Source organism: Sinohyriopsis cumingii, chromosome 11 (assembly GCF_028554795.1).
Source record: "Sinohyriopsis cumingii isolate HCF-2022 chromosome 11, ASM2855479v2, whole genome shotgun sequence".
Lineage (NCBI taxonomy): Eukaryota > Metazoa > Mollusca > Bivalvia > Unionida > Unionidae > Sinohyriopsis > Sinohyriopsis cumingii.
This window is the reverse complement of record NC_142971.1, coordinates 20,320,697-20,346,322: the sequence shown is the minus strand read 5'-3', so window position 1 is coordinate 20,346,322 and position 25,626 is coordinate 20,320,697. Positions and strand designations below refer to the sequence as shown.

Here is a 25,626-nt window from a genome sequence, read left to right as displayed (position 1 = left end):
GCCGACAGAACATTGATAATAGAGAGCTTTGACGTGCCATTTAATCTAAAACTCTTAAAGTGGTCTTAGCCCAACAAAACGAAAATAATTCGTTGTGACTCTAATGCACACCAATAAAAATGAAACTATTATATTGATCGCCGTTTATACGAACACGAGAGTCAAGAACAATGCAGTTGTAACCTTGACATTTTCAGCTTTACCGGATTGTAGTCTGCCTTTCAAAACTCTATAGCAAGCATAGCTAACGTAGTCACGCTTGGCTGTCTGTCGGTCGTCAAATTTTATATGGCCACGTCTGGTGTGTGCATTTAGCGCCTAAAGAAAGAAAAAAAAAAAAAAGAAGCAGAGAAGCAGAATCGTACTCGATGTACATGCACTTATTGTGAGAGCTTTTTATTACCAACAGATGGGACGTCTGATAGCAGTAACATCTCTCACGCAGCAAACAACCATATACATGTAAGTATGTACCGCTTACATACATTGACGAAGTAGCACGAGGAAAGAGGGTGTGGTGGGTTGGTTGATTATAGACAACCAGTTTGCCTGTGAAAAACATACTTCTTTTATTGATATACGAGATCGATGTACTGAATAACTCTATGACGGATCTACGGCAGGGTAGGAACAGTGGTTCTGATGATATATTTTTTCACGGCCAGTAGAACACCCTTAGAATGTTAGATTACCATACTAGGTATCTGTAATTAATGCGCAATACCGTATATGACTGGGCAAATTTTACACAGGTGAGTTCTGTGAAAAAAGAAACAAATAGTGGCATAAACGAAGTGGTAAGTACTAACATAATATAAGACAAAGATAATATTCACTTTCCTTTAACTCCTGTCTTGTTCTACATTTTAATACACTATTTATTCTCACCCTCTCCCAGCCCGAACTCCAGCAAAGATGTATATATTGCAGTTGTGTTTTTTTTTTTAAAGATTGTGCAAGACAAAAAGGTCTGTAATTTTATTAGGCTACATTTTTTCATCGGTCATTTACGGGGTTCTGCTCCAACCGAACCCTCCTCCTTTCACTATTCTGTCACTTTTTACCGACTCCTTATGATCAGACATGGTTTTACGCATATCTCATCCGCTTAAAATTCACTGAGACACGGTGGCTCAGAGATTAGTGTCCGGACTCGTGACCGTAAAGGGCTGGTGACTATTTGGACACGTTCGGGCATTTCCGACAATGATCGGAAAATCTCTTACGAAATATTGCATTAAAGTTTAATTTAAACGCCATTGTCTCTTGTTTGCCAAAACAATGACATGTGCATTATCACTCGATTTGACTGGACGAGTTTTTATTTATCGAAATACACGCATATTGTTTTCTTAATAAAGAACTCATTATTATAAACCGTGGTGTGCTAATGGTAAATGGCACTGGGGCGATGATGATGTCCCAAAGGGGTTTTGGCGTCCCAAGACGTCTGGCTTTTGGGGGTTTAGGCTTTCCAAGACCTTTGGCGCCCAGGGAAAGAATTTGGGTATATTTTGGTTTGGAAAGGAAGAATAATAACTATACACATCAAGATATCATAATGCTTATTTGACACAATTGTAATTTTGTGTGTGTGCCTAGCATACTATCACATTTGTCACAGACAGCGTATGAAGCCGGGACCCAGTCTATGTGAGCATCTGACTGAGTTTTCCGCTATTTTCCGGCGACTTCCTCGTTTTAACTCTGTTTCACGAGATGTTCCAGTTGTGGGTCAGGGTTGCAATTCTATCCAAATCAAGGCGAGTCGGCCGGTGTGGATGTATTCCTGAAGAGAGTACCTTACTTACACGTCACGATATAACCATTCAAACTTTGATGTTCCTTTCAACGCCAAAGAAATAAACCAATCTTCCAATTTTCCAAATAAATCACACAACAGGGATGTTAAAAAAATATATATTTTTCACGTGCGGCCGAAACACGTTTCTAAATGTGCTAATGTAAATTTTAAATGTACATGTAGGTTGGATTTTTTACTAACCTAAAATGACAGAACACCTACATGAAAATAGATGCAAATATATAATAACAACAACAAAAACACATAGTAGAGCTGTAGTGGTGAAATAGTTTTTAAAAAAAGAAAACGTTTTGTACCAGATAATCTTCCTTTTCGACGTGAAATTTATATCCAATTCTGTATCTACAAAAATCTTTCATAATATTGCTTGAGCTTTGTAGAAAGTAAGGTTCAGTTGGTGATTTTGCAATCCGTAATATTTGCCGCTCCTTGCAGTAGAATTCTGTATAAAATGTTAGATTTCAGCAATTCTATCTTAATTGGAAAACAGTAAATTTTACAGTGTTGGGAGTGAAATTGTAAAACTAAAATGTATTCCTAGAAAACAAAAATGAGAATGTTGACACCGTGGTATCGAAGAATGATTGCTCCATATGGAAAACCGGGAATTAAATGTTAGCACTATAATACGTAACGATTTATTTATAGCATTATTTGTTGTTTTAGATACTTTTAGACTGAGTCACCTGATAAAATTAAAAGGAGTCGTGTTTGTAAAGATTACCAAGAAGGTGGGTTAGAATGGTACATTTAAAAACTGTAATGGACGTTCTTAAATATATTGGATAATAATTATTTTTCAAAAGAACAGCGAGTGGAACGAATTGCTGTTTTCCACGTACCCAGATAAATATTTTTGCAGACCGGATATACATTTTTGGCAATGTATATTGTGTTCTTCAAAACAAATTTCGAAAGGACGATTTTGTGACTAGGCACAACTTATGTGGGAAACATTTACCACAAAATTATGCCGACTTTGAAATCGAACCTCTTTGGCTTAATACTAGTATTAATGTCGAGGGCACATTAATTTTGCAAGAAGATGGTACGGTACCATTTTTATAGGTCTTTGGTAGGACTCGACCGGGGTTCGAATCCGCGACCTTCCACATCCGAGGCGACAGCAAAACATGTGCAACGCGGAACAACAATAATCAACAATTTTCAACCATATAGATAAGTGTAAAACCCCTATTCATTTTATTTTAGACCAATACGCATTTCGAAATTAATAGTTATGAATTGATTTTCACCGCTTCGATGGCCTATATGGTTAGAACGTCTGCCTCGGATACGGGAGGTCGCGAGTTTGAACCCCGACTGAGTCATTCCAAAGACTTATAAAAACGGTACAAACAGCTGCCTCGGTAGGCGTTCAGAATTAAAAGGTAGTGTTAGGACTGGTCGGCCTGGTGTCTGGATAATGTGGCTGGGTGGGACATCATGCTAGATGTCTGTGGCATGATGCCCCATTGCTAAAAATTACTATAAACTGCTATACTGTAGATACCGTAGCGATATGACTGAAACTTTTTAAAGCTACGTTAAAAATCCAAGTTACACACACACACACACACACATCAACTGATTTTCACTATTTTGTTATTCGGCTTACCGTGAATAACAGCAGTCCATTTTGTGGTAAAATAATTTTATTTAGTCTTTCTTTTCTCTCCCCGGCCACAATAGGCAAAATCCCATTAATTCCTGCATTCTACAGCACTTTCTGTAGATATAATTACCTATGTTATAGTAAGCGTTACTGTTGGGTAGAGATGAAAAACTGAAATGTTTAGATGTACAATTTTCTTTGCGTCCTAGGAAAAACAGACTTTTTTGGCGACCATTAACGTGCGATGTTTACATGGTGGTATTTTTAATAAACTTAACGAGGGGCCATGGGAGGCCTAGTGGTCCAAGGCACTCGCCTTTACAGATCACTAATATCTCACCTCTGTCCTCGTGGGTTCGAATCTCGATCTCGGCCAACGTGGGTATGTGTTATTCCCCCACAAAATATACTGGCCGTAACGTAGAGCCCATCGTGTGCTAAAAAATGGCGTTAAGACCTCTGCAACAGCTATGAGTGTTGTAAGCTGTCTCTCCCTAGCAGTAATATGTGTTATTAGAATAATTATTTTCTTCATAAGGTCGACCGCTCCGGTGGCCAAGGTGGTTAGAGTGTCCGCCACGGATGCGGGACGTCGTGGGTTCGAACCGCGGCCGAGTTATACCAAAAATGGAACTAGCAGCTGCCTTGCTTGGCGCTCAGCGTTAAGAGGTTAGTGTTAGGACTGGACGGCCTTGTGTCAGGATAATGTGACTGGACGGTACATGATGCTACATGTCTGCGGCATGATGCCCTAGTGCTAGACATCACCGTAAATTGCCACACTGCAGATATCGTAGCTATATGACTGGAAAATGGTTCCAGCTAAGTTTAAAAAATCCAAAAAATCCAATTCATAAGGTCAAACTTACATCAAAGGCTTCCATGTACGAGTTCTTGTCCAGTATATGTATGAATAACGGTGACAGTACAGTACAACTTTGTGCTACCTGCCTGTTTACGATGAACTACATATTTCAAACTAAGAGATACCAAAATATATTTCATTTCTTTATTTTCAGCTAAATCCTGGTAGTGATTGACAGGTAGACGCTCTTGCAGCATATTGCAAAAGGATATGACCTGTCGTCGTTATTTGGCTGTAATGGCCTCGAGACTGAAACGGACTAAGGGACTGATTGCTGTTCTAGTTTTATTTGGGATACTGATAATACTAAGATATAGGTAAGTAGTTTGACGAGTCTCAAAGTCCTCCCACCTGTTTATCTGTCGTTATGTACTGATAGGTCCATGAGCTTGATTAGCTATACTACTGCCACCAATATGTACAGCATCACTACACTAAGTTCTTGATATATTCCCTTCATTTTGTTTTCAAAAGAACAATTGTGATAAAATATAGCGCAATAGTTATGCACTGAAGCAGTCTTATATTTGTTGGGCATTGCCATGGATACAGCATGTCCAGAAAATCAGCTTGGAATACGCTGTATTTTCTGTAAATAGCTGCATTTGAATCGAGTTGCACTGATTGGAATTTTAATGCAAGTAAACTTTTCGGTATTGAAGCTAATTTCTGTTCAATGAAAGTAACACTCGTCACTAGTTATCAGATCTCCGTGAAAAATCAGGTAATAAAATATTAATATTTTCTTTCAGACTAAAGTGCAATAACAGTTGATTGACTCAATTGGTGTAGTGATACATATTGATTTATTAGTTATTACATACGCAACAAACTTTCTAGATAGTTCAAGACTGAAGTTCTGACACATAGGTTATTATCAGTATGTACGCGGAATATGTATAACACATTCTTTTTCGTATATTTCTCAGCCATTTTTCATGAAATTGTTAGTCCGTGGGCTTACTTAAATTCATGCCATTTTTCGTTACGGTTGTGTTCTGAAGAATATAGTCATCGATATTTTATAACATTTCTAATCTAATGAGAAGGTGTTGGTATCTCATCTTTGGCGAAACAAAAAATTAACAAATAAACATCCAGCCAACACACACACACAAAAGGTTTGATTGTTTGATAATGCCTGTGCGTTTTTTAATGATAGGGTGCATATGCGTTTTCGTAGTGGCGTTGGAGTCCTCTAACACATTCGAACTACGAAGCACGTAATGAGAATGTTTGAATATGTATCGACTTTTTTGATTCAAAAGTTACAAAATGTAATCCCACCTTCATGCAACGAGTGGTTGATGGCTATTTGAATTGTGTTACGACTCTTCTGGTCTTACACTAAGTAAGATATAATGAAAACCAAATAGTTTTGTAAAATTCAAAATATAATTAATTTTTTCTGAAATAGGAAGTGGAAAATTTAAATTGATTTAAAGCATGGGGAATGAAATTCTAAATAGTCCAAAAAGTTCTATCACAAGTCCAAAAGTATGGAATAATCCAAATGAGTTCCAGTGGTAATCTGAATTGAGTTCACTCTATAGTGCTGATGTGCCAGTAGTCTTTATGTATCATAATTAGAATCCAATAAATCCTTCAGTGAATTCAGAGTAATTCAATACGCTACTAAATCCGAAACGCCAGAGTACTCAGTAATTCCAATAAATAATTGAAATAAACAAATCCACTCAAAGATTACAGCTGTTTGTCACTTCTAAGACTGTTGATAATGCAAAGGAATAACTAATTTCTAGTAAATCATACCTTATATAAAAAACTGAGACGCAATACAGAAAGTAGAAAGAGGCTTCAATGAATAATTTCGAAATTACTCTTGTCAACAAGGTCAAGTACTTTACTAAATTTTCAGCTGGCGACGAATCAAGAATTAGGTCAGCATTTTTTTCCTGAAAGCTCTTGACCATAACTGAACTGGCCAGAATGATTACTATACTATGTTTTGAAACTACGACTGTGTGTACAAGAATGTTCTCGTACAAACCTACAGTTGGAAAGAGTATTATTATTCCATATACTTATTGGTAAATGACCCTTACAATCCATAATTTTGAAACTTAACACAGATAGTATAGATATACATAATAATTGCGACATGTCTTTTGTTGCCAAGCGCTGAATAATTTTACAATATTGCTTACCCAAACATGTTTCTTTTACATAATATATGCACTTTTAAACATCAATAAAGTATACCTGAAGTAATGGAAGGCTTTTGTTTTGAAACTTAAAGCAATTATTTTGAAATAATATACGAGACGACTTTACATCTTGTCGTACCTATACTGTTTTCATGATTGCTGTCATATAAAGAGGTTCATTTATTTTTACGATTTATAGCTGTCTCCTTTCTTTCTCTATCAGTTGTTTTAGTCATAGCTGCATATATATCTATCTGTCTATTTATTTACATATCTATCTATCTATCACATGCATATGGTCTTCATGTAAATATATTTTTTCAGGAAGAGCGGAGAACTGAATACTGCAACAAAATACAACTTTTATCGAACAGTTTTTGGAGGTTAGTTTTCCACTTTTCTTTAGAGCTGTTAGGCAGTTCATTCCATGCAGAACAATATTCAGCGTTAAACAATACAAATCTAAATCTAAGGTAACTGGGAGATGAACAGCGTAATTAGGCTGTTCATTCCAGGCAGAACAATATTCAAAGTTAAACATTACAAATCTAATACCTAGACTCCTAGAGAGTGAAAAGCCTTAGATGGATGCCATTGATTATCTTAACACCAATCGATCCATTTGTTTCATAAGTACGTTGACTTTATCCGAGGTATACCAAACAAACAATATTTAACTCTTCTCAACATTCTACAGTGTTGGCAATGTAGAAATCCAAGTCCAGTTCAGAACCGTTGTAGCATTTGAGTGTGTGCTAATAGAGTACTACGTAGGTATCATCTGTGACAGCTGTGGGCTTGTGGTCACATATGAAATGTTATGTCATAAACAAAACTGATTATGCTCAGTATACAACCATTGAGTATTTGGACTGGGTATGGTGAAAGTATCAGTGTCTTGACTTGAATGCAATTTGCCTTTTTATGATGCCTCTTTATCGTCACTGCAATGACGACTCTCTTCTCGTTCTCATGGAAGAAGGGAGATAATCACGAGAACATTATTTTTTTAACAAATACAACCACGAGCATGCGAGAGGGCGTTTGAAATTTAATAGTGACGAGTTGAGCGGCTTTAAAACTGTAAATCCGAAACGAGTTCTTAACGAGTATCTGAATATAAACTGTCTCATATATCAATGTAGAGAATTTCGGTTATATTTTGTTGTTGGAATTTTTGTTTTATACCTTGTGTGATGCAGAGACTAAACTCCACTCATCTATCGATCAGTTGTTTATTTTTCGAGGCTTTAGCTATTTGTTTGTAGAAAAAAAATCTCATATAGGGGAACGGGCGATTGCTCATTCAGTCAGATCTGCATGTCAGATCGAGGCCACGAGTGAAATGCATTCAAGGCTTTAAGTGCAGCCATAGATAACTGTTTCTTGAATTGTAACGAAATATTAGCAATAAGTAATCTTAATTTTGATCTACTTGATATCGAAAGAAAAATCTTTAAAAGAATCTTATACGCTCGCTACCTAAAATATTGTAAAATGACATTGATATTATGTAAAATAACAACCCAGATGCATTCTTTGAATGATGCTATACATGCTAACAGCATACACTTATATTTGTTTATTTTTAACAAATAACACTTCAACTTTAATTTGAGAAATTTGCATTAGTTTGCCCTGTCTTTCGGAAAGAAATCAGCCGAAGTGAAATGTGCAAATTAAAATTCCAAAACACGAACAGTTTTGATCAACAGTATTTCGTTGAAGATATCATGGCTTTCTGTAAATGAATTGGTGAAGTATCTATGATCAGCATTACAGTCCCGTGTTCGTGATGACAAATTAACATCGCATGGCAGACAATGACATCTCGTCCACTTTGCTGGCAGTATGGAATTCCGTCAATGTGATTGTTAATAAACGTGACCTACAATTGACATTATGTTGCCAATGCACATGTTGGGAATATGGCGTATTGTTCTCTACTGTCCCTGGGAAACACGCGACAATTAAAAACGACCTTGCTAAGTAAGATCATTCCCCTTGCATTAACAGCTCGTTGCGCAAATCTCTTATAAAAACTCCAATGTCGCCGTTACGTGCACATAGTCACATATGCCAAATCATTTGAATAATACTGAATCTCGAAAGACATTGGTCCTATACATCGTTGGGTACCATTCAAACCAGACAATATCGACGATTCATCCATCACATGATGAGCCATATCATTTCTCCCTCGAACTGCGATAGTTTACGAATTCATCCGATGTTAATCGGTGACATCTGTGGGTCAAACAGTTTCAGTCGAAAGGTAGCACTCAGGATTTAATAACCTCACCGTTGTAAACATAAGACTCTAACACACGATACGTCCGATTGTTTTCAGACCCAGTTCGCTATTCATTATATATTCGATTACCCCAGCTGATCACCAATATTCACCGAGTCTTTTGTTTATCTAATGCACGCGTTTTCTTCTCAGATCATCTATTCTCGAATCAAATTGTGCTCCAAGTGGGAATGCTGCTGTACATGTCACTAACGGAATTTGTCAAGTACTCTCGGAGCATTCCGGAACAATATCGGAATTACGAGCGACTTAGATCCATGAATTACGGGGTGGGCCTTTTAATACTAAACTGAATATTTTAACATCGTTTAAACCTAAAAATCTTGATTACTTCTAAGAACGAATTATTTTACATAGCTTATATATATATATATATATATATATATATATATATAAAACCATTTCCTTCCTTTCAAGCTTTAGTTGAATTGGAAGAATAGTGAAATACATGATAAATGGTGGCATTGGGGTTTTAAGAATAGAATGCTGTACAATTGTTTCAGAAATGTACAAATAAACCCAGCTGAAAAATTACAAAGAAAGAAATAAAGAAACAAAACTAGGGAAGAGAAGTATTAGAATGTACATTTTGATGGATGCCGCTGAGAGACAAAGTCAGAAGATCCATGGCTACTATACAAAGTCAGAAGACCAATGGCTACTATACAAAGTCAGAAGACCCATGGCTACTATACAAAGTCAGAAGACCCATGGCTACTATACAAAATCAAAAGACCCATGGCTACTATACAAATTCAGAAGACCCAGGGCTACTATACAGAGTCAAAAGACCCTAGGCTACTATACAAAGTCAGAAGACCCATGGCTACTATGCAAAGTCAGAAGACCCATGGCTACTATACAAAGTCAGAAGACCCATGGTTACTATACAAAGTCAGAAGACCCATGGTTACTATACAAAGTCAGAAGACCCATGGTTACTATACAAAGTCAGAAGACCCATGGCTACTATACAAAGTCAGAAGACCCATGGCTACTATACAAAGTCAGAAGACCCATGGCTACTGTACAAAGTCAGAAGACCCATGGCTACTATACAAAGTCAGAAGACCCACGGCTACTGTACAAAGTCAGAAGACCCATGGCTACTATACAAAGTCAGAAGACCCATGGCTACTATACAAAGTCAGAAGACCCATGGCTACTATACAAAGTCAGAATACCCATGGTTACTATACAAAGTCAGAAGACCCATGGTTACTATACAAAGTCAGAAGACCCATGGTTACTATACAAAGTCAGAAGACCCATGGTTACTATATAAAGTCAGAAGACCCATGGTTACTGTACAAAGTCAGAAGACCCATGGTTACTATACAAAGTCAGAAGACCCATGGTTACTATACAAAGTCAGAAGACCCATGGCTACTATACAAAGTCAGAAGACCCATGGTTACTATACAAAGTCAGAAGACCCATGGTTACTGTACAAAGTCAGAAGACCCATGGTTACTATACAAAGTCAGAAGACCCATGGTTACTGTACAAAGTCAGAAGACCCATGGTTACTATACAAAGTCAGAAGACCCATGGCTACTGTACAAAGTCAGAAGACCCATGGTTACTATACAAAGTCAGAAGACCCATGGTTACTATACAAAGTCAGAAGACCCATGGCTACTATACAACGTCAGAAGACCCATGGTTACTATCCAAAGTCAGAAGACCCACGGTTACTATACAAAGTCAGAAGACCCATGGCTACTATGCAAAGTCAGAAGACCCATGGCTACTATGCAAAGTCAGAAGACCCAGGGCTACCATGCAAAGTCAGAAGACCCAGGGCTACTATACAAAGTCAGAAGACCCATGGCTACTATATAAAGTCAGAAGACCCATGGCTACTATACAAAGTCAGAATACCCATGGTTACTATACAAAGTCAGAAGACCCATGGTTACTATACAAAGTCAGAAGACCCATGGTTACTACACAAAGTCAGAAGACCCATGGTTACTCTACAAAGTCAGAAGACCCATGGCTACTATACAAAGTCAAAAGACCCGTGGCTACTATATAAAGTCAGAAGACCCATGGCTACTATACAAAGTCAAAAGACCCATGACTACTATACAAAGTATTAAAAAAAACATGGCTACTATACAAAGTCAAAAGACCCATGGCTAATATACAAAGTCCAAACACCCATGGCTACTATGCAAAGTCAGAAGACCCATGGCTACTATACAAAGTCAGAAGACCCATGGCTACTATGCAAAGTCAAAAGACCCATGGCTACTATACAAAGTCAAAAGACCCATGGCTACTACAAAAAGTCAAAAGACCCATGGCTACAATACAAAGTCAAAAGACCCATGGCTACTATACAAAGCCAAAAGACCCATGGATACTATACAAAGTCAGCAGACCCATGGCTACTATACAAAGTCAAAAGACACATGGCTACTATACAAAGTCAAAAGACCCAGGACTACTATACAAAGTATTAAAAAAACATGGCTACTATACAAAGTCAAAAGACCCATCGCTAATATACAAAACCAAAAGACCCATGGCTACTATACAAAGTCAAAAGACCCATGGCTACTATACAAAGTCAGAAGACACATGGCTACTATACAAAGTCCAAACACCCATGGCTACTATACAAAGTCAAAAGACCCTAGGCTACTATACAAAGTCAAAAGATCCATGGCTACTATACAAAATCAAAAGACCCATGGCTACTATACAAAGTCAAAAGACCCACAGCTACTATGCAAAGTCAAAAGACCCATGGCTACTATACAAAGTCGAAAGACCCATGACTACTATACAAATTCAGAAGACCCATGGCTATTATACAAAGCCAAAACACTCATGGCTACTATACAAAGTCAAAAGACCAACGGCTACTAAGCAATGACAGAAGACCCATGGTTACTATACAAAGTCAAAAGACCGATGCCTACTATACAAACTCAGAAGACCCATGGCTACCATGCAAAAGCAGAAGACCCATGGCTACTATACAAAGTCAAAAGACCCATGGCTACTATATAACATCAGAAGACCCATGGCTACTATACAGAGTCAGAAGACCCATGGCTACTATATAAAGTCAGAAGACCCATGGGTACTATGAAAGTCAGAAGACCCATTTCTACTATACAAAGTCAAAAGACCCATGGCTACTATACAGAGTCAAAAGACACAGGGCTACTGTACAAAGTCAGAAGACCCATGGCTACTATACAAAGTCAGAGGACCCATGGCTGCTATATAAAGTCAGAAGACCCATGGGTACTGTACAAATTCAGAAGACCCAGGGCTACTATACAGAGTCAAAAGACCCTAGGCTACTATACAAAGTCAGAAGACCCATGGCTACTATGCAAAGTCAGAAGACCCATGGTTACTATACAAAGTCAGAAGACCCATGGCTACTATACAAAGTCAGAAGACCCATGGCTACTATACAAAGTCAGAAGACCCATGGCTACTATACAAAGTCAGAAGACCCATGGCTACTATACAAAGTCAGAAGACCCATGGCTACTGTACAAAGTCAGAAGACCCATGGCTACTATACAAAGTCAGAAGACCCATGGCTACTATACAAAGTCAGAATACCCATGGTTACTATACAAAGTCAAAAGACCCATGGTTACTATACAAAGTCAGAAGACCCATGGTTACTATACAAAGTCAGAAGACCCATGGTTACTATACAAAGTCAGAAGACCCATGGCTACTATACAAAGTCAGAAGACCCATGGTTACTATACAAAGTCAGAAGACCCATGGTTACTATACAAAGTCAAAAGACCCATGTTTACTATACAAAGTCAGAAGACCCATGGTTACTATACAAAGTCAGAAGACCCATGGTTGCTATACAAATTCAGAAGACCCATGGTTACTATACAAAGTCAGAAGACCCATGGCTACTATACAACGTCAGAAGACCCATGGTTACTATACAAAGTCAGAAGACCCATGGCTACTATACAAAGTCAGAAGACCCATGGTTACTATACAAAGTCAGAAGACCCATGGTTACTATACAAAGTCAGAAGACCCATGGCTACTATACAAAGTCAGAAGACCCATGGTTACTATACAAAGTCAGAAGACCCACGGCTACTATGCAAAGTCAAAAGACCCATGGCTACCATGCAAAGTCAGAAGACCCAGGGCTACTATACAAAGTCAGAAGACCCATGGCTACTATATAAAGTCAGAAGACCCATGGCTACTATACAAAGTCAGAATACCCATGGTTACTATACAAAGTCAGAAGACCCATGGTTACTATACAAAGTCAGAAGACCCATGGTTACTATACAAAGTCAGAAGACCCATGGCTACTATACAAAGTCAAAAGACCCGTGGCTACAATATAAAGTCAGAAAACCCATGGCTACTATACAGTCAAAAGACCCATGATTACTATACAAAGTATTAAAAAAAACATGGCTACTATACAGAGTCCAAACACCCATGGCTACTATGCAAAGTCATAAGACCCATGGCTACTATACAAAGTCAGAAGACCCATGGCTACTATGCAAAGTCAAAAGACCCATGGCTACTATACAAAGTCAAAAGACCCATGGCTAATATACAAAGTCCAAACACCCATGGCTACTATGCAAAGTCAGAAGACCCATGGTTACTATACAAAGTCAGAAGACCCAGGACTACGATACAAAGTCAGAAGACCCATGGCTACTACAGGAAGTCAAAACACACATGGCTACTATACAAAGTCAAAAGACCCATGCCTACTATACAAAGTCAAAATACACATGGCTACTACAAAAAGTCAAAAGACCCATGGCTACTATACAAAGCCAAAAGACCCATGGATACTATACAAAGTCAGCAGACCCATGGCTACTATACAAAGTCAAAAGACACATGGCTACTATACAAAGTCAAAAGACCCATGACTACTATACAAAGTATTAAAAAAACATGGCTACTATACAAAGTCAAAAGACCCATCGCTAATATACAAAGCCAAAAGACCCATGGCTACTATACAAAGTCAAAAGACCCATGGCTACTATACAAAGTCAGAAGACACATGGCTACTATACAAAGTCCAAACACCCATGGCTACTATACAAAGTCAAAAGACCCTAGGCTACTATACAAAGTCAAAAGATCCATGGCTACTATACAAAATCAAAAGACCCATGGCTACTATACAAAGTCAAAAGACCCACAGCTACTATGCAAAGTCAAAAGACCCATGGCTACTATACAAAGTCGAAAGACCCATGACTACTATACAAATTCAGAAGACCCATGGCTATTATACAAAGCCAAAACACTCATGGCTACTATACAAAGTCAAAAGACCGACGGCTACTAAGCAATGACAGAAGACCCATGGTTACTATACAAAGTCAAAAGACCGATGCCTACTATACAAACTCAGAAGACCCATGGCTACCATGCAAAAGCAGAAGACCCATGGCTACTATACAAAGTCAGAAGACCCATGGCTACTATATAAAGTCAGAAGACCCAGGGCTACTATACAGAGTCAAAAGACCCATGGCTACTATACAAAGTCAAAAGACCCATGGCTATTATACAAAGCCAAAAAACTCATGGCTACTATACAAAGTCAAAAGACCGACGGCTACTAAGCAATGACAGAAGACCCATGGTTACTATACAAAGTCAAAAGACCGATGCCTACTATACAAACTCAGAAGACCCATGGCTACCATGCAAAGGCAGAAGACCCATGGCTACTATACAAAGTCAGAAGACCCATGGCTACTATATAACATCAGAAGACCCATGGCTACTATACAAAGTCAGTAGACCAATGGCTACTATATAAAGTCAGAAGACCCATGGGTACTATGAAAGTCAGAAGACCCATTTCTACTATACAAAGTCAAAAGACCCATGGCTACTATACAAATTCAAAAGACCCATGGCCTTTATACAAGGTCAGATGGCCTATGGCTACTATACAAACTCAAAAGAGCCATATCTACTATACAAACTCAAAAGAACGAGGGCTACTATACAAAGTCAAAAGACACATGGCTACTATACAAAGTCAGCAGACCCAGGGCTACTATTCAAAGTCAAAAGACACAGGGCTACTACACAAAGTGAAAAGAAACATGGCTACTATAAAAAGTCAAATGACCCATGGCTACTATACAGAGTCAAAAGACACATGGCTACTATACAAAGTCAAAAGACCCATGGCTACTATACAAAGTCAAAAGACCCATGGCTATTATACAAAGCCAAAAAGCTCATGGCTACTATACAAAGTCAAAAGACCCATGGCTACTAAACAATGACAGAAGACCCATGGCTACTATACAAAGTCAAAAGACCCATGCCTACTATACAAAGTCAGAAGACCCATGGCTACCATGCAAAGGCAGAAGACCCATGGCTACTATAGAAAGTCAAAAGACCCATGGCTACTATATAACATCAGAAGACCCATGGCTACTATACAAAGTCAGAAGACCCATGGCTACTATATAAAGTCAGAAGACCCATGGGTACTTTGAAAGTCAGAAGACCCATTTCTACTATACAAAGTCAAAAGACCCATGGCTACTATGCAAAGTCAAAAGACACAGGGCTACTGTACAAAGTCAGAAGACCCATGGCTACTATACAAAGTGAGAGGACCCATGGCTACTATACAAAGTCAGAAGACCCATGGCTACTATACAAAGTCAAAAGACCCAGGGCTACTATACAATGTCAGAAGACCCATGGCTACTATACAAAGGGAAAATACACATGACTACTACAAAATGTCAAACGACCCATGGCTATAATACAAAGACAAAAGACCCACGGCTATTATACAAAGTCAAAAGATCCATGGCTACTATACAAAGACAAAGACACATGGCTACTGTACAAATTCAAAAGACCCATGGCCTTTATACAAGGTCAGAAGGCCCATGGCTACTATACAAACTCAAAAGAGCCATATCTACTATAGAAACTCAAAAGAGCCAGGGCTACTATACAAAGTCAAAAGACCCATGGCTACTATACAAAGTCAGCAGACCCATGGTTACTATACAAAGTCAAAAGACCCAGGGCTACTATACAAAGTCAAAAGACCCATCGCTACAATACAAAGTCAAAAGACCCATGGCTACTATGCAAAGTCAAAAGACCCATGGTTACTATGCAAAGTCAGAAGACCCATGGCTACTATACAAAGTCAGAAGACCCATGGCTACTATACAAAGTCAAAAGACCCAGGGCTACTATACAAAGTCAGAAGACCCAGGGCTACTAAACAGAGTCAAAAGACACAGGTCTACTATACAAAGTCAAAAGACCCACAGCTACTATGCAAAGTCAGAAGAGCCATGGCTATTATACAAAGTTCAAAGACCCATGGCTATTATACAAAGCCAAAAAACCCATGGCTACTATACAAAGTCAAAAGACCCATGGCTACTATACAATGACAGAAGACCCATGGCTACTATACAAAGTCAAAAGACCCATGCCTACTATACAAAGTCAGAAGACCCATGGCTACCATGCAAAGGCAGAAGACCCATGGCTACTATAGAAAGTCAAAAGACCCATGGCTACTATATAACATCAGAAGACCCATGGCTACTATACAAAGTCAGAAGATCCATGGCTACTATACAAAGTCAGAAGACCCATGGCTACTATATAAAGTCAGAAGACCCATGGGTACTATGAAAGTCAGAAGACCCAGGGCTACTATACAAAGTCAAAAGACCCAGGGCTACTATGCAATGTCAGAAGACCCATGGCTACGATACAAAGTCAAGAGACCCATGGTTACTATACAAAGTCAAAAGACCCATAGCTACTATACAAAGGGAAAATACACATGACTACTACAAAAAGTCAAAAGACCCATCACTATAATACAAAGTCAAAAGACAAAGGGCTACTGTACAAAGTCAGAAGACCCATGGCTACTACACAAAGTCGAAAGACCCAGGGCTACTATACAGAGTCAAAAGACCCATGGCTACTATACAAAGTCAGAAGACCCATGGCTACTGTACAAAGTCAGAAGACCCATGGCTACTATACAAAGTCAGAAGACCCAGTGCTACTATACAAAGTCAAAAGACCCAGGGCTACTATACAATGTCAGAAGACCCATGGCTACGATACAAAGTCAAAAGACCCATGGTTACTATACAAAGTCAAAAGACCCATAGCTACTATACAAAGGGAAAATACACATGACTACTACAAAAAGTCAAAAGACCCATCACTATAATACAAAGTCAAAAGACACAGGGCTACTGTACAAAGTCAGAAGACCCATGGCTACTATACAAAGTCACAAGACCCAGGGCTACTACACAAAGTCAAAAGACCCAGGGCTACTATACAATGTCAGAAGACCCATGGCTACTATACAAAGGGAAAATACACATGACTACTACAAAAAGTCAAAAGACTCATGGCTATAATACAAAGTCAAAAGACCCGAGACACATGTCTACTATACAAAGTCAAAAGATCCATGGCTACTATACAAAGACAAAGTCACATGGCAACTGTACAAAGTCAATAGACCCATGTCTGCTCTACAAAGTCAAAAGACCCATGGCCTTTATACAAGGTCAGAAGGCCCATGGCTACTATACAAACTCAAAAGAGCCATGGCTACTATAGAAACTCAAAAGAGCCAGGGCTACTATACAAAGTCAAAAGACCCATGGTTACTATACAAAGATGACCTATGGCTACTATACAAAGTCAAAAGACCCATGGCTATTATACAAAGCCAAAAGACCCATCGCTACTATACAAAGTCAGAAGACCCAGGGCTACTGTACAAAGTCAGAAGATCCATGGCTACTATACAAAGTCAGAAGACCCATTGCTACGATACAAAGTCAGAAGACCCATGGCTACTACAGAAAGTGAGAACACACATGGCTGCTATACAATGTCAAAAGACCCATGGCTACTGTACAAAGTCAGAAGACCCATGTCTACTGTACAAATTCAAAAGACCCATGGTATTTATACAAAGTCAGAAGGCCCATGGCTACTATACAAACTCAAAAGAGCCAGGGCTGCTATACAAAGTCAAAAGACCCATGGCTACTGTACAAAGTCCAAAGACCAGTGGATCCTATACAAAGTCAAAAGACCCATGGCTACTATACAAAGTCTAAAGACACATGGCTACTATACAAAGTCAAAAGACCCATGGCCTTTATGCAAGGTCAGAAGACCCATGGTTACTATACAAAGTCAGAAGACCCATGGCTACTATACAAAGTCAGAAGACCCATGGTTACTATACAAAGTCAAAAGACCCATGGCTACTATACAAAGTCAAAAGACCCATGGTTACTATACAAAGTCAAAAGACCCATGGCTACTATACAAATTCAGAAGACCCATGGCTACCATACAAAGCCAGAAGACCCATGGCTACTATATAAAATCAGAAGACCCATGGCTACTATACAAAGTCAGAAGGCCCATTTCTATTACACAAAGTCAAAAGACCCATGGCTAATATACAAAGTCAAAAGACCCATGGCTACTATACAAAGTGAAAATACCCATGAGTACTATGAAAGTCAGAAGACCCATGGCTACTATACAAAGTCAAAAGACCCAGGGCTCCTATGCAGTCAGAAGACCCATGGCTACTATACAAAGTCAAAAGACCCATGGCCGCTGCAAAGTCAAAAGACCCATGGCCACTGTGCAAAGTGAGAAGATCGATGGCTACTATTTAACAGCTTTTTTTCAAGAGGGGGTGGGGAACCAATGTTTCAGAACTGTTGCAATGGAACGTAGTAAGTTGTAGTTAACTAAACTGAAACATGTTAAAATTTCTAATCCTATCAAACGACATAGATATAAGCTATCTGGATTTTAATGTTCATTGCCTTAACATAAATGCAATGAAAGAAATCAGCCCAGAAATACCAGAATTCTCATTTTGGTTATAGGTCATTTGCTGCCACTGTACAGTCCATTAAATTTAGTTCTCCTCCGATTCTGAGTGTCTGGTCACACTGGAGTTTTATTTTATTCTTGAATTAACTTTGGTATTGTTTTCGATAAATTGTTACGACTTTGTTACTTTTTTGTCCTATATTTCACTAAATCACACTCAAGGAAGTCGAAAGAATTAAAACACCGTTGTTACTCTACAGACTGAACAGGACAAAGAACTAGGTAGGGATGGCTGACACATGACTTTACTTGTCATGACGCGCATATAAATGATGATAAAAAAGAACACGCCTTTTCAACTTTTGAACTTAAGATTAAAAATATATAATGTACATGTCATAGCATATCCTTATAAATGAAGTCGAGAAAGCTTGAACATTTATAAATTTGTCCTGACAGTACGTTTTAAGTGTGCTCAAGTGAGGATATCTCAAACAGGCTATATGTAGATGAAAACTAATAAATATATCCAGGTAAATATAATGAATCTGAGGGGGGCTGGGAGAGCAATATATGGACATTCATGACTCAGTTACGCATATTTACATCGGTCTTGTAATAAAATCATTTACAAGCTTATGAAGATAAGCAAAATCTTAGTTATCTTGCTGAACTCTTGAACAGTTGTATAATTTTACACTGAAGATCATAAAATAGTTTAAATAAACTTTAAACTAGTAGATCAATCGTTGCATGAAAATGTAAGCGATCAAAACTTAGAAATCGGATCCTGCGACGGGCAGTTTAAGTACACATGTACATCATCAAAACGATAACCCTACAATGATTGAATTTCACGGTTAACAAATACGCCGTTATTTACAGCCTTTCCATGTATTTATGATTCTTGTGTAGAGGTTATCATATTTCCTTTTGTCGTATTTATGATGGGTTGGTTTACATTTTTGCCAATGTATATGTCACCTGAATTCAGAAACTCAGGGGCAGTCATATGTTTGCCACAAGTCTATTCTGCAATAAAAAAATCTGTATATTAAAATAACAAATAACCTCTTAATATGTTTGTTCTGAATTTTGGAGTTTTGAAATCAAATATATGTCCTGGTGTATAACATGTTAGATCTACAATGAGAGGTGATACTATATAATAACGATAAAGTAGGCATTTACTTTATTTTATTAACGATACTTGATCTATGAAAGTTTGGTCGTTTTGCATTATGTTGTTCTAATGTGTCCCGATGCAAGATTCAAGTTTGGTCCTATTGGTAAGTCTAGTAACAATTCGTGGTGCTTTTAAAATTGTAGTCTTTCTGATCTATCAGTTTTTTGAAAATAAACACACCATACACCATACCGTACGTACTCGCTTATAAGACCATTCCAAATGCTAACCGCACATACTAAGATCTGCTTTCGCATAATGCGCCGGCAGATCTGTTCTTTTTTTATGCAGTTTGCTTGGAGTAATAAGTAGAACAAACAAGATAGATCCTGATCTACAGGCGCATTATGCTACAACAGATAGGATCATTGTTCTTTGCCGTTTGGCTAGACTGATAAGCGAGTATATACGGTATGCATGGGCAGAACGTGATCGTTATTAATGATGAGTATATTTTGGTTCTCAAGACGTCCTGGTTGCTTTGATTGCCCTAATTAAATCCATCATTCTGGATACAGAATGACATAGATAATGTGTACATGATGCCCATTTTCCAGAACAAAACATCACACTCAAATGTTTATGATATGTAAAGCTAATAATTTTGATATCCTAAGTGGTAGAATGTACTCCTTGGATGTGGTAGGTCGCGGATTCGAGACCTGGTCGAGTCATACCAAAGACTTATAAAGGTGGTACAAGCAGCTGCCTCGGTTGGTGCTCAGCATTAAGAGGTTTGTGTTAGGAATGGTCGGCCTGTTGTCAGGGTAATGTGACTAGGTGGGACATGATGCTACACGTCTGCAGCATGATGCCCTCGTTGTTAACGTCACTATAAACTGCCACACTGCAGACATCGTAACGATATGACCCAAATTGTTAAAGCTATGTAAACAATCTAAATCACACACAAATGTCTAGGACTAGATCCAGTAGGATCGTGTAAAGCTTATCATTTCGATGTCAAAGACTAGATCTGGGAGGAACGTTAAAGCAAATTACTTTGACGTCAAAGACTAGATCTTGTAGGAACGTTAAAGCAAATTACGTTGACATCAAATACTAGATCTAGTAGGGATGTATAAAGCAAACTATTTCAATGTCAAAGACAAGATCTTGTAGAGACATGTAAGGCTGAGTATTTCGATGTCAAAGACAATATCTTGTAGAGACAAGTAAGGCTGAGTATATCGATGTCAAAGACAAGATCTTGTAGAGACAAGTAAGGCTGAGTATTTCGATGTCAAAGACTAGATCTGGTGGGGATGTATAAAGACAAGATCTTGTAGAGACAAGTAAGGCTGAGTATTTCGATGTCAAAGACTAGATCTAGTGGGGATGTATAAAGACAAGATCTTGTAGAGACAAGCAAGGCTGAGTATTTCGATGTCAAAGACTAGATCTAGTGGGGATGTATAAAGACAAGATCTTGTAGAGACAAGTAAGGCTGAGTATTTCGATGTCAAAGACTAGATCTAGTGGGGATGTATAAAGACAAGATCTTGTAGAGACAAGTAAGGCTGAGTATTTCGATGTCAAAGACTAGATCTAGTGGGGATGTATAAAGACAAGATCTTGTAGAGACAAGTAAGGCTGAGTATTTCGATGTCAAAGACTAGATCTGGTGGGGATGTATAAAGACAAGATCTTGTAGAGACAAGTAAGGCTGAGTATTTCGATGTCAAAGACTAGATCTAGTGGGGATGTATAAAGACAAGATCTTGTAGAGACAAGTAAGGCTGAGTATTTCGATGTTAAAGACTAGATCTAGTGGGGATGTATAAAGACAAGATCTTGTAGAGACAAGTAAGGCTGAGTATTTCGATGTCAAAGACTAGATCTGGTGGGGATGTATAAAGACAAGATCTTGTAGAGACAAGTAAGGCTGAGTATTTCGATGTCAAAGACTAGATCTGGTGGGGATGTATAAAGACAAGATCTTGTAGAGACAAGTAAGGCTGAGTATTTCGATGTCAAAGACTAGTTCTAGTGGGGATGTATAAAGACAAGATCTTGTAGAGACAAGTAAGGCTGAGTATTTCGATGTCAAAGACTAGATCTAGTAGAGACAAGTAAGGCTGAGTATTTCGATGTCAAAGACTAGATCTGGTGGGGAAGCTGACAATCAGGTAGTAAAGAGTATCAACTTTTGTTGGAATTACACTTTACTAGCAATTGGTTAGATCAGGCCTGTAGAGTTTCAAAAGTAGTGTTAAAACATTTAACTGTCAATAACATTTTTGATGCATTTGCCCAAGAACTATCGTCCGCAGATAATTAATCTCATAAGACTGAACATATCATCACCATTATCTTTTATAAATAGAACTAAGAGTAGCAGTCCTTAAACTGACATCGTGGAACACCTGCTTGAACGGGTTTAAAGTCTAATTCACGTGAGTTTAGCCACACACACTGTTTTATCTAGGAGATGTAGTTGCTAAATCCACATGCATTTGAGCTTGTCCATTTCCATAATAATTCCCCACAACTCAAAAGCGACATTGGTCCATAACTGGTAGGAGCACTTTTGTCATATATATCCCCCCACCCCAAGCAAGACAAATAACAAAAACACCTCATCAAAAATCCCAACAAAAATCCCCCCCAAACAAAGACGGGAAAGAGAAAAAAGAAAAAGAAAAGAAAACCATAAAAAAGCATCTCGTCATACGTTTTCCAGATTCTTGTTAAACATTGTTTTTTGGGTGACTTATTGTGTAGTAAACATAGTGCAGTACTGACTGCGCGAGTTTTGCCCTTAAGCATTTAATGAATAATTTTGTCATGTCCAGATGTTCTGTAGTATGTCTTGTTTTAAGATATTAATAAATCTAAATATTTTTCGTTCTGCTCCAGAATACTGGCAATCGAGCTTGAATATCACTAAAATGGCATCGAGAGAAGTGTTTGGTTCATGTCCTTTTTCGTGTTTAAGAAATATGGGACAACAGTGGAGGAGGAGGAGGTGTTGTTTTTGACTAAACGTCTTGTTAATTGCAAATCCGAATAGGATCTTAATTTAAATCTATTGCCTTGACTTTTATGCATGAACTGGTTGTTTGAGATATAAAGAGCCATATTGTTTAAAACTTGGTGTGTCAGTTTAGCCTTTAAAATCTCGATCATTTACTGTTCTTGAATCATGCATTCGATTTTGAATGTTTTCGGCATTATCTGGTGAGCAGTTGCAATCGAAATAAGCTGCAAACGTATTGTCCAAAGTGTTTTCTTTAATAATATTTTAGTAGTATCTCTATTTCTTTCTCTTATTTTGTCACTCCCATCTCTTTCTTTAACAATATAACACCTAAGTCAAATTTTCTATTATATATTGTAGAAAAGACTCTTCCTCATGCTACACAAGCAATGATAGATGAAATTGCGGAAAACTTAGACATAAGATTTGATGTTTTGGATAATTTCATCAGTGGGACTAAACTGGAGAAAGATGGTAAAGGTAACTTTCTGGTGAGGATTACAATGACCAACCGCGGCCAAACACCCATCATGGCTGCCGACTGGAGAATCTACGCCTACTTCATGAGAACTGTTGAAGCTGAACACATGCCTTATCCTAATGGCATTGAAATCAATAATTCCGGTTTAAAGGTACATCATGTAGATGGTAGCCTGTACTACTTTAGACCTATCGCGGGAGTGTTTAAAGACATCAAAACAAAAGAAGAAAGGTCGTTTAGATTCAAACTCGATGGATTCTGTGTTTCGAGGACAGATTTAATGCCCAACTGGTATATTGCCGCTGACAATGTTTCTGCGAGAGTGATTGCCAGCACAGAAGGCGAGAGTTTGCGGTATGTTGGATACTTTGACACAGTCAATAAGTGGAAGAGGCGTCCGAATGATGAATACCATCCTTGGTCTCCAGAGGAGCGTTTTAAAATGAACTCGGCAGCAATAGAAGACTGGGGTTCGATCTTGCCAGTCATTCCAACACCATTAGAGATGAAAATAGTACAAACAGAGTCTGTGCATATTATCCCAGATGAATGGGTCATTTTGGAATCAAGTTTCTTCACGGAGGAAGTGACGATATTGTCAGGTATTTTGTTTTGCGTTCTTTAAATACCTTATTAAATAATTACTTTTAAGGATCCTTATTGATGCGTACGTTTTCGTTCATAAACTATGCTTTTATGTTCCACCAGAAGAAGGATAGAATGCACAGCGTTCCTCCTGTGTGTTAGTCACACCTTGGTCATGTTTTGCATTTTGGTCATTTCACGCACTTTAATGAGCATCCTAATGAATACACTCCAAGTTGATTGTCTTACAACACGCAGAAATTGTAGTTGGAAAGCTCAAGATTTTACCACTCATATTGTAAGGAAGGATAAAAATTGCAAATTTGCGCAGCATCACTTTATTATAACTTATGTATAATAATGTGTTGTAAAGATATAAAAATGCATTATGTGAAATTCTGATACCAGCACGTCATCAGAAGCATATCTTATATCCGGGATTGGAATGTATGTATCATGCTAAAGTATTTCATCTTTGGATAGATTCCTGAAATATGTAAGCGCTTTAAGAGCAATGAAACCAACCATCCACAGAGTACCATTTTGTTTTTCTTCCTTTCTTTTTTCCAGAAGTTGTCGGTATACGTGTTGGTATACCCAAGTCTGGCAATAGGTACATAGAGTTTGTGAAAGGTGACATCATAGTAACTGGTTCTAACGGTAATGCCAACAACCATCCTGAGGCGTATACACTGAAAGTAGATCCAACCAAGAACATAATTACCATCATGGCTAGTACATCCCAGGGGATGTTTTATGGTGTGCAGACTTTACGTAGCCTCATGGACCACGATTGGCCACATACTCGTATTCCCCGGATCACAATTAAGGATGCCCCTCGTTTTGAGTATCGAGGTCTTCACATTGACGTTGCCAGGAATTTCCACTCCAAAGAACAGATAAAGAAAATCATGGGTTCCATGGCTATGTACAAAATGAATCGACTGCATCTTCATTTGAGTGACGACGAGGGATGGCGACTTGAGATTCCGGGGATTCATCAGCTCACCTCAGTAAGCAATCTATTTTTCAATCCTGTATAATCTTAGATTTCTTTTTAATTTAACTTTATTCTCAAATTTAGTGATGATTTAAGTTATTCAAAATGACGTATTCATTGAAAGGGGGCCGTAAGGAGATTTTGACCTGAAGTTGGCAATGAATGGGTCATTGATGCTAGATGTCAGAAATTATGAAAGCGAACTTTGGACAACAATACCACGTGGCTTGAAATACTTGTTGTGCAGTAACGTCCAGCACCTAAAAGCTGTTATAATTTTCTTCTTGATATGTTTCCTTTTCTAAGAACGGCACATATAGCTAGATTCTACTTCAATAATTACTCATAAAATATAACAATACCTGATGACTTTTATATAGAGTATGAAGCAATAATAATACCTGATGAATAATCATGCCTTTTGAATCTGTTAACTAAATTGCAAAAGGCAGGGTTATTTTCATTTAATTGGAAAACATTTGTGAGAAAAATAATCTATGTCGGTGCTTGAACCAAGACAAGGAAATTCCAGTCGTGGGGTTACATTTGTTTTGTCTCCCCCCATGGCAGAGCTTCATGGGGAGACAAACAATGCAATACCTTGAGTGGTGGGATTAACTTTTCTTGGTCCAAACCCTAATATATATATATATATATATATATATATATATATATATATATATATATATATATATATATATATATTG

General features: G+C 38.1%; 1 protein-coding gene across 3 annotated transcripts in view; it reads left to right on the top strand.

The window, feature by feature from the left end:
* The first annotated feature begins 210 nt into the window (after nt 1–210).
* Nucleotides 211–25,626, top strand: part of LOC149787713 (uncharacterized) — a 43,651-nt gene continuing 18,235 nt past the window's right edge. Inside the window, exons 1-5 of one of the 3 annotated variants that reach the window (XM_089973906.1) lie at nt 211–462; nt 4,460–4,622; nt 6,798–6,856; nt 23,214–23,936; nt 24,490–24,932. In XM_089973906.1, coding sequence (XP_089830032.1) covers nt 4,516–4,622; nt 6,798–6,856; nt 23,214–23,936; nt 24,490–24,932 — 1,332 coding nt within the window. In that variant the 5' untranslated portion in view covers nt 211–462; nt 4,460–4,515. The other 2 variants (XM_089973907.1, XM_089973908.1) reach the window with 2 other exon arrangements.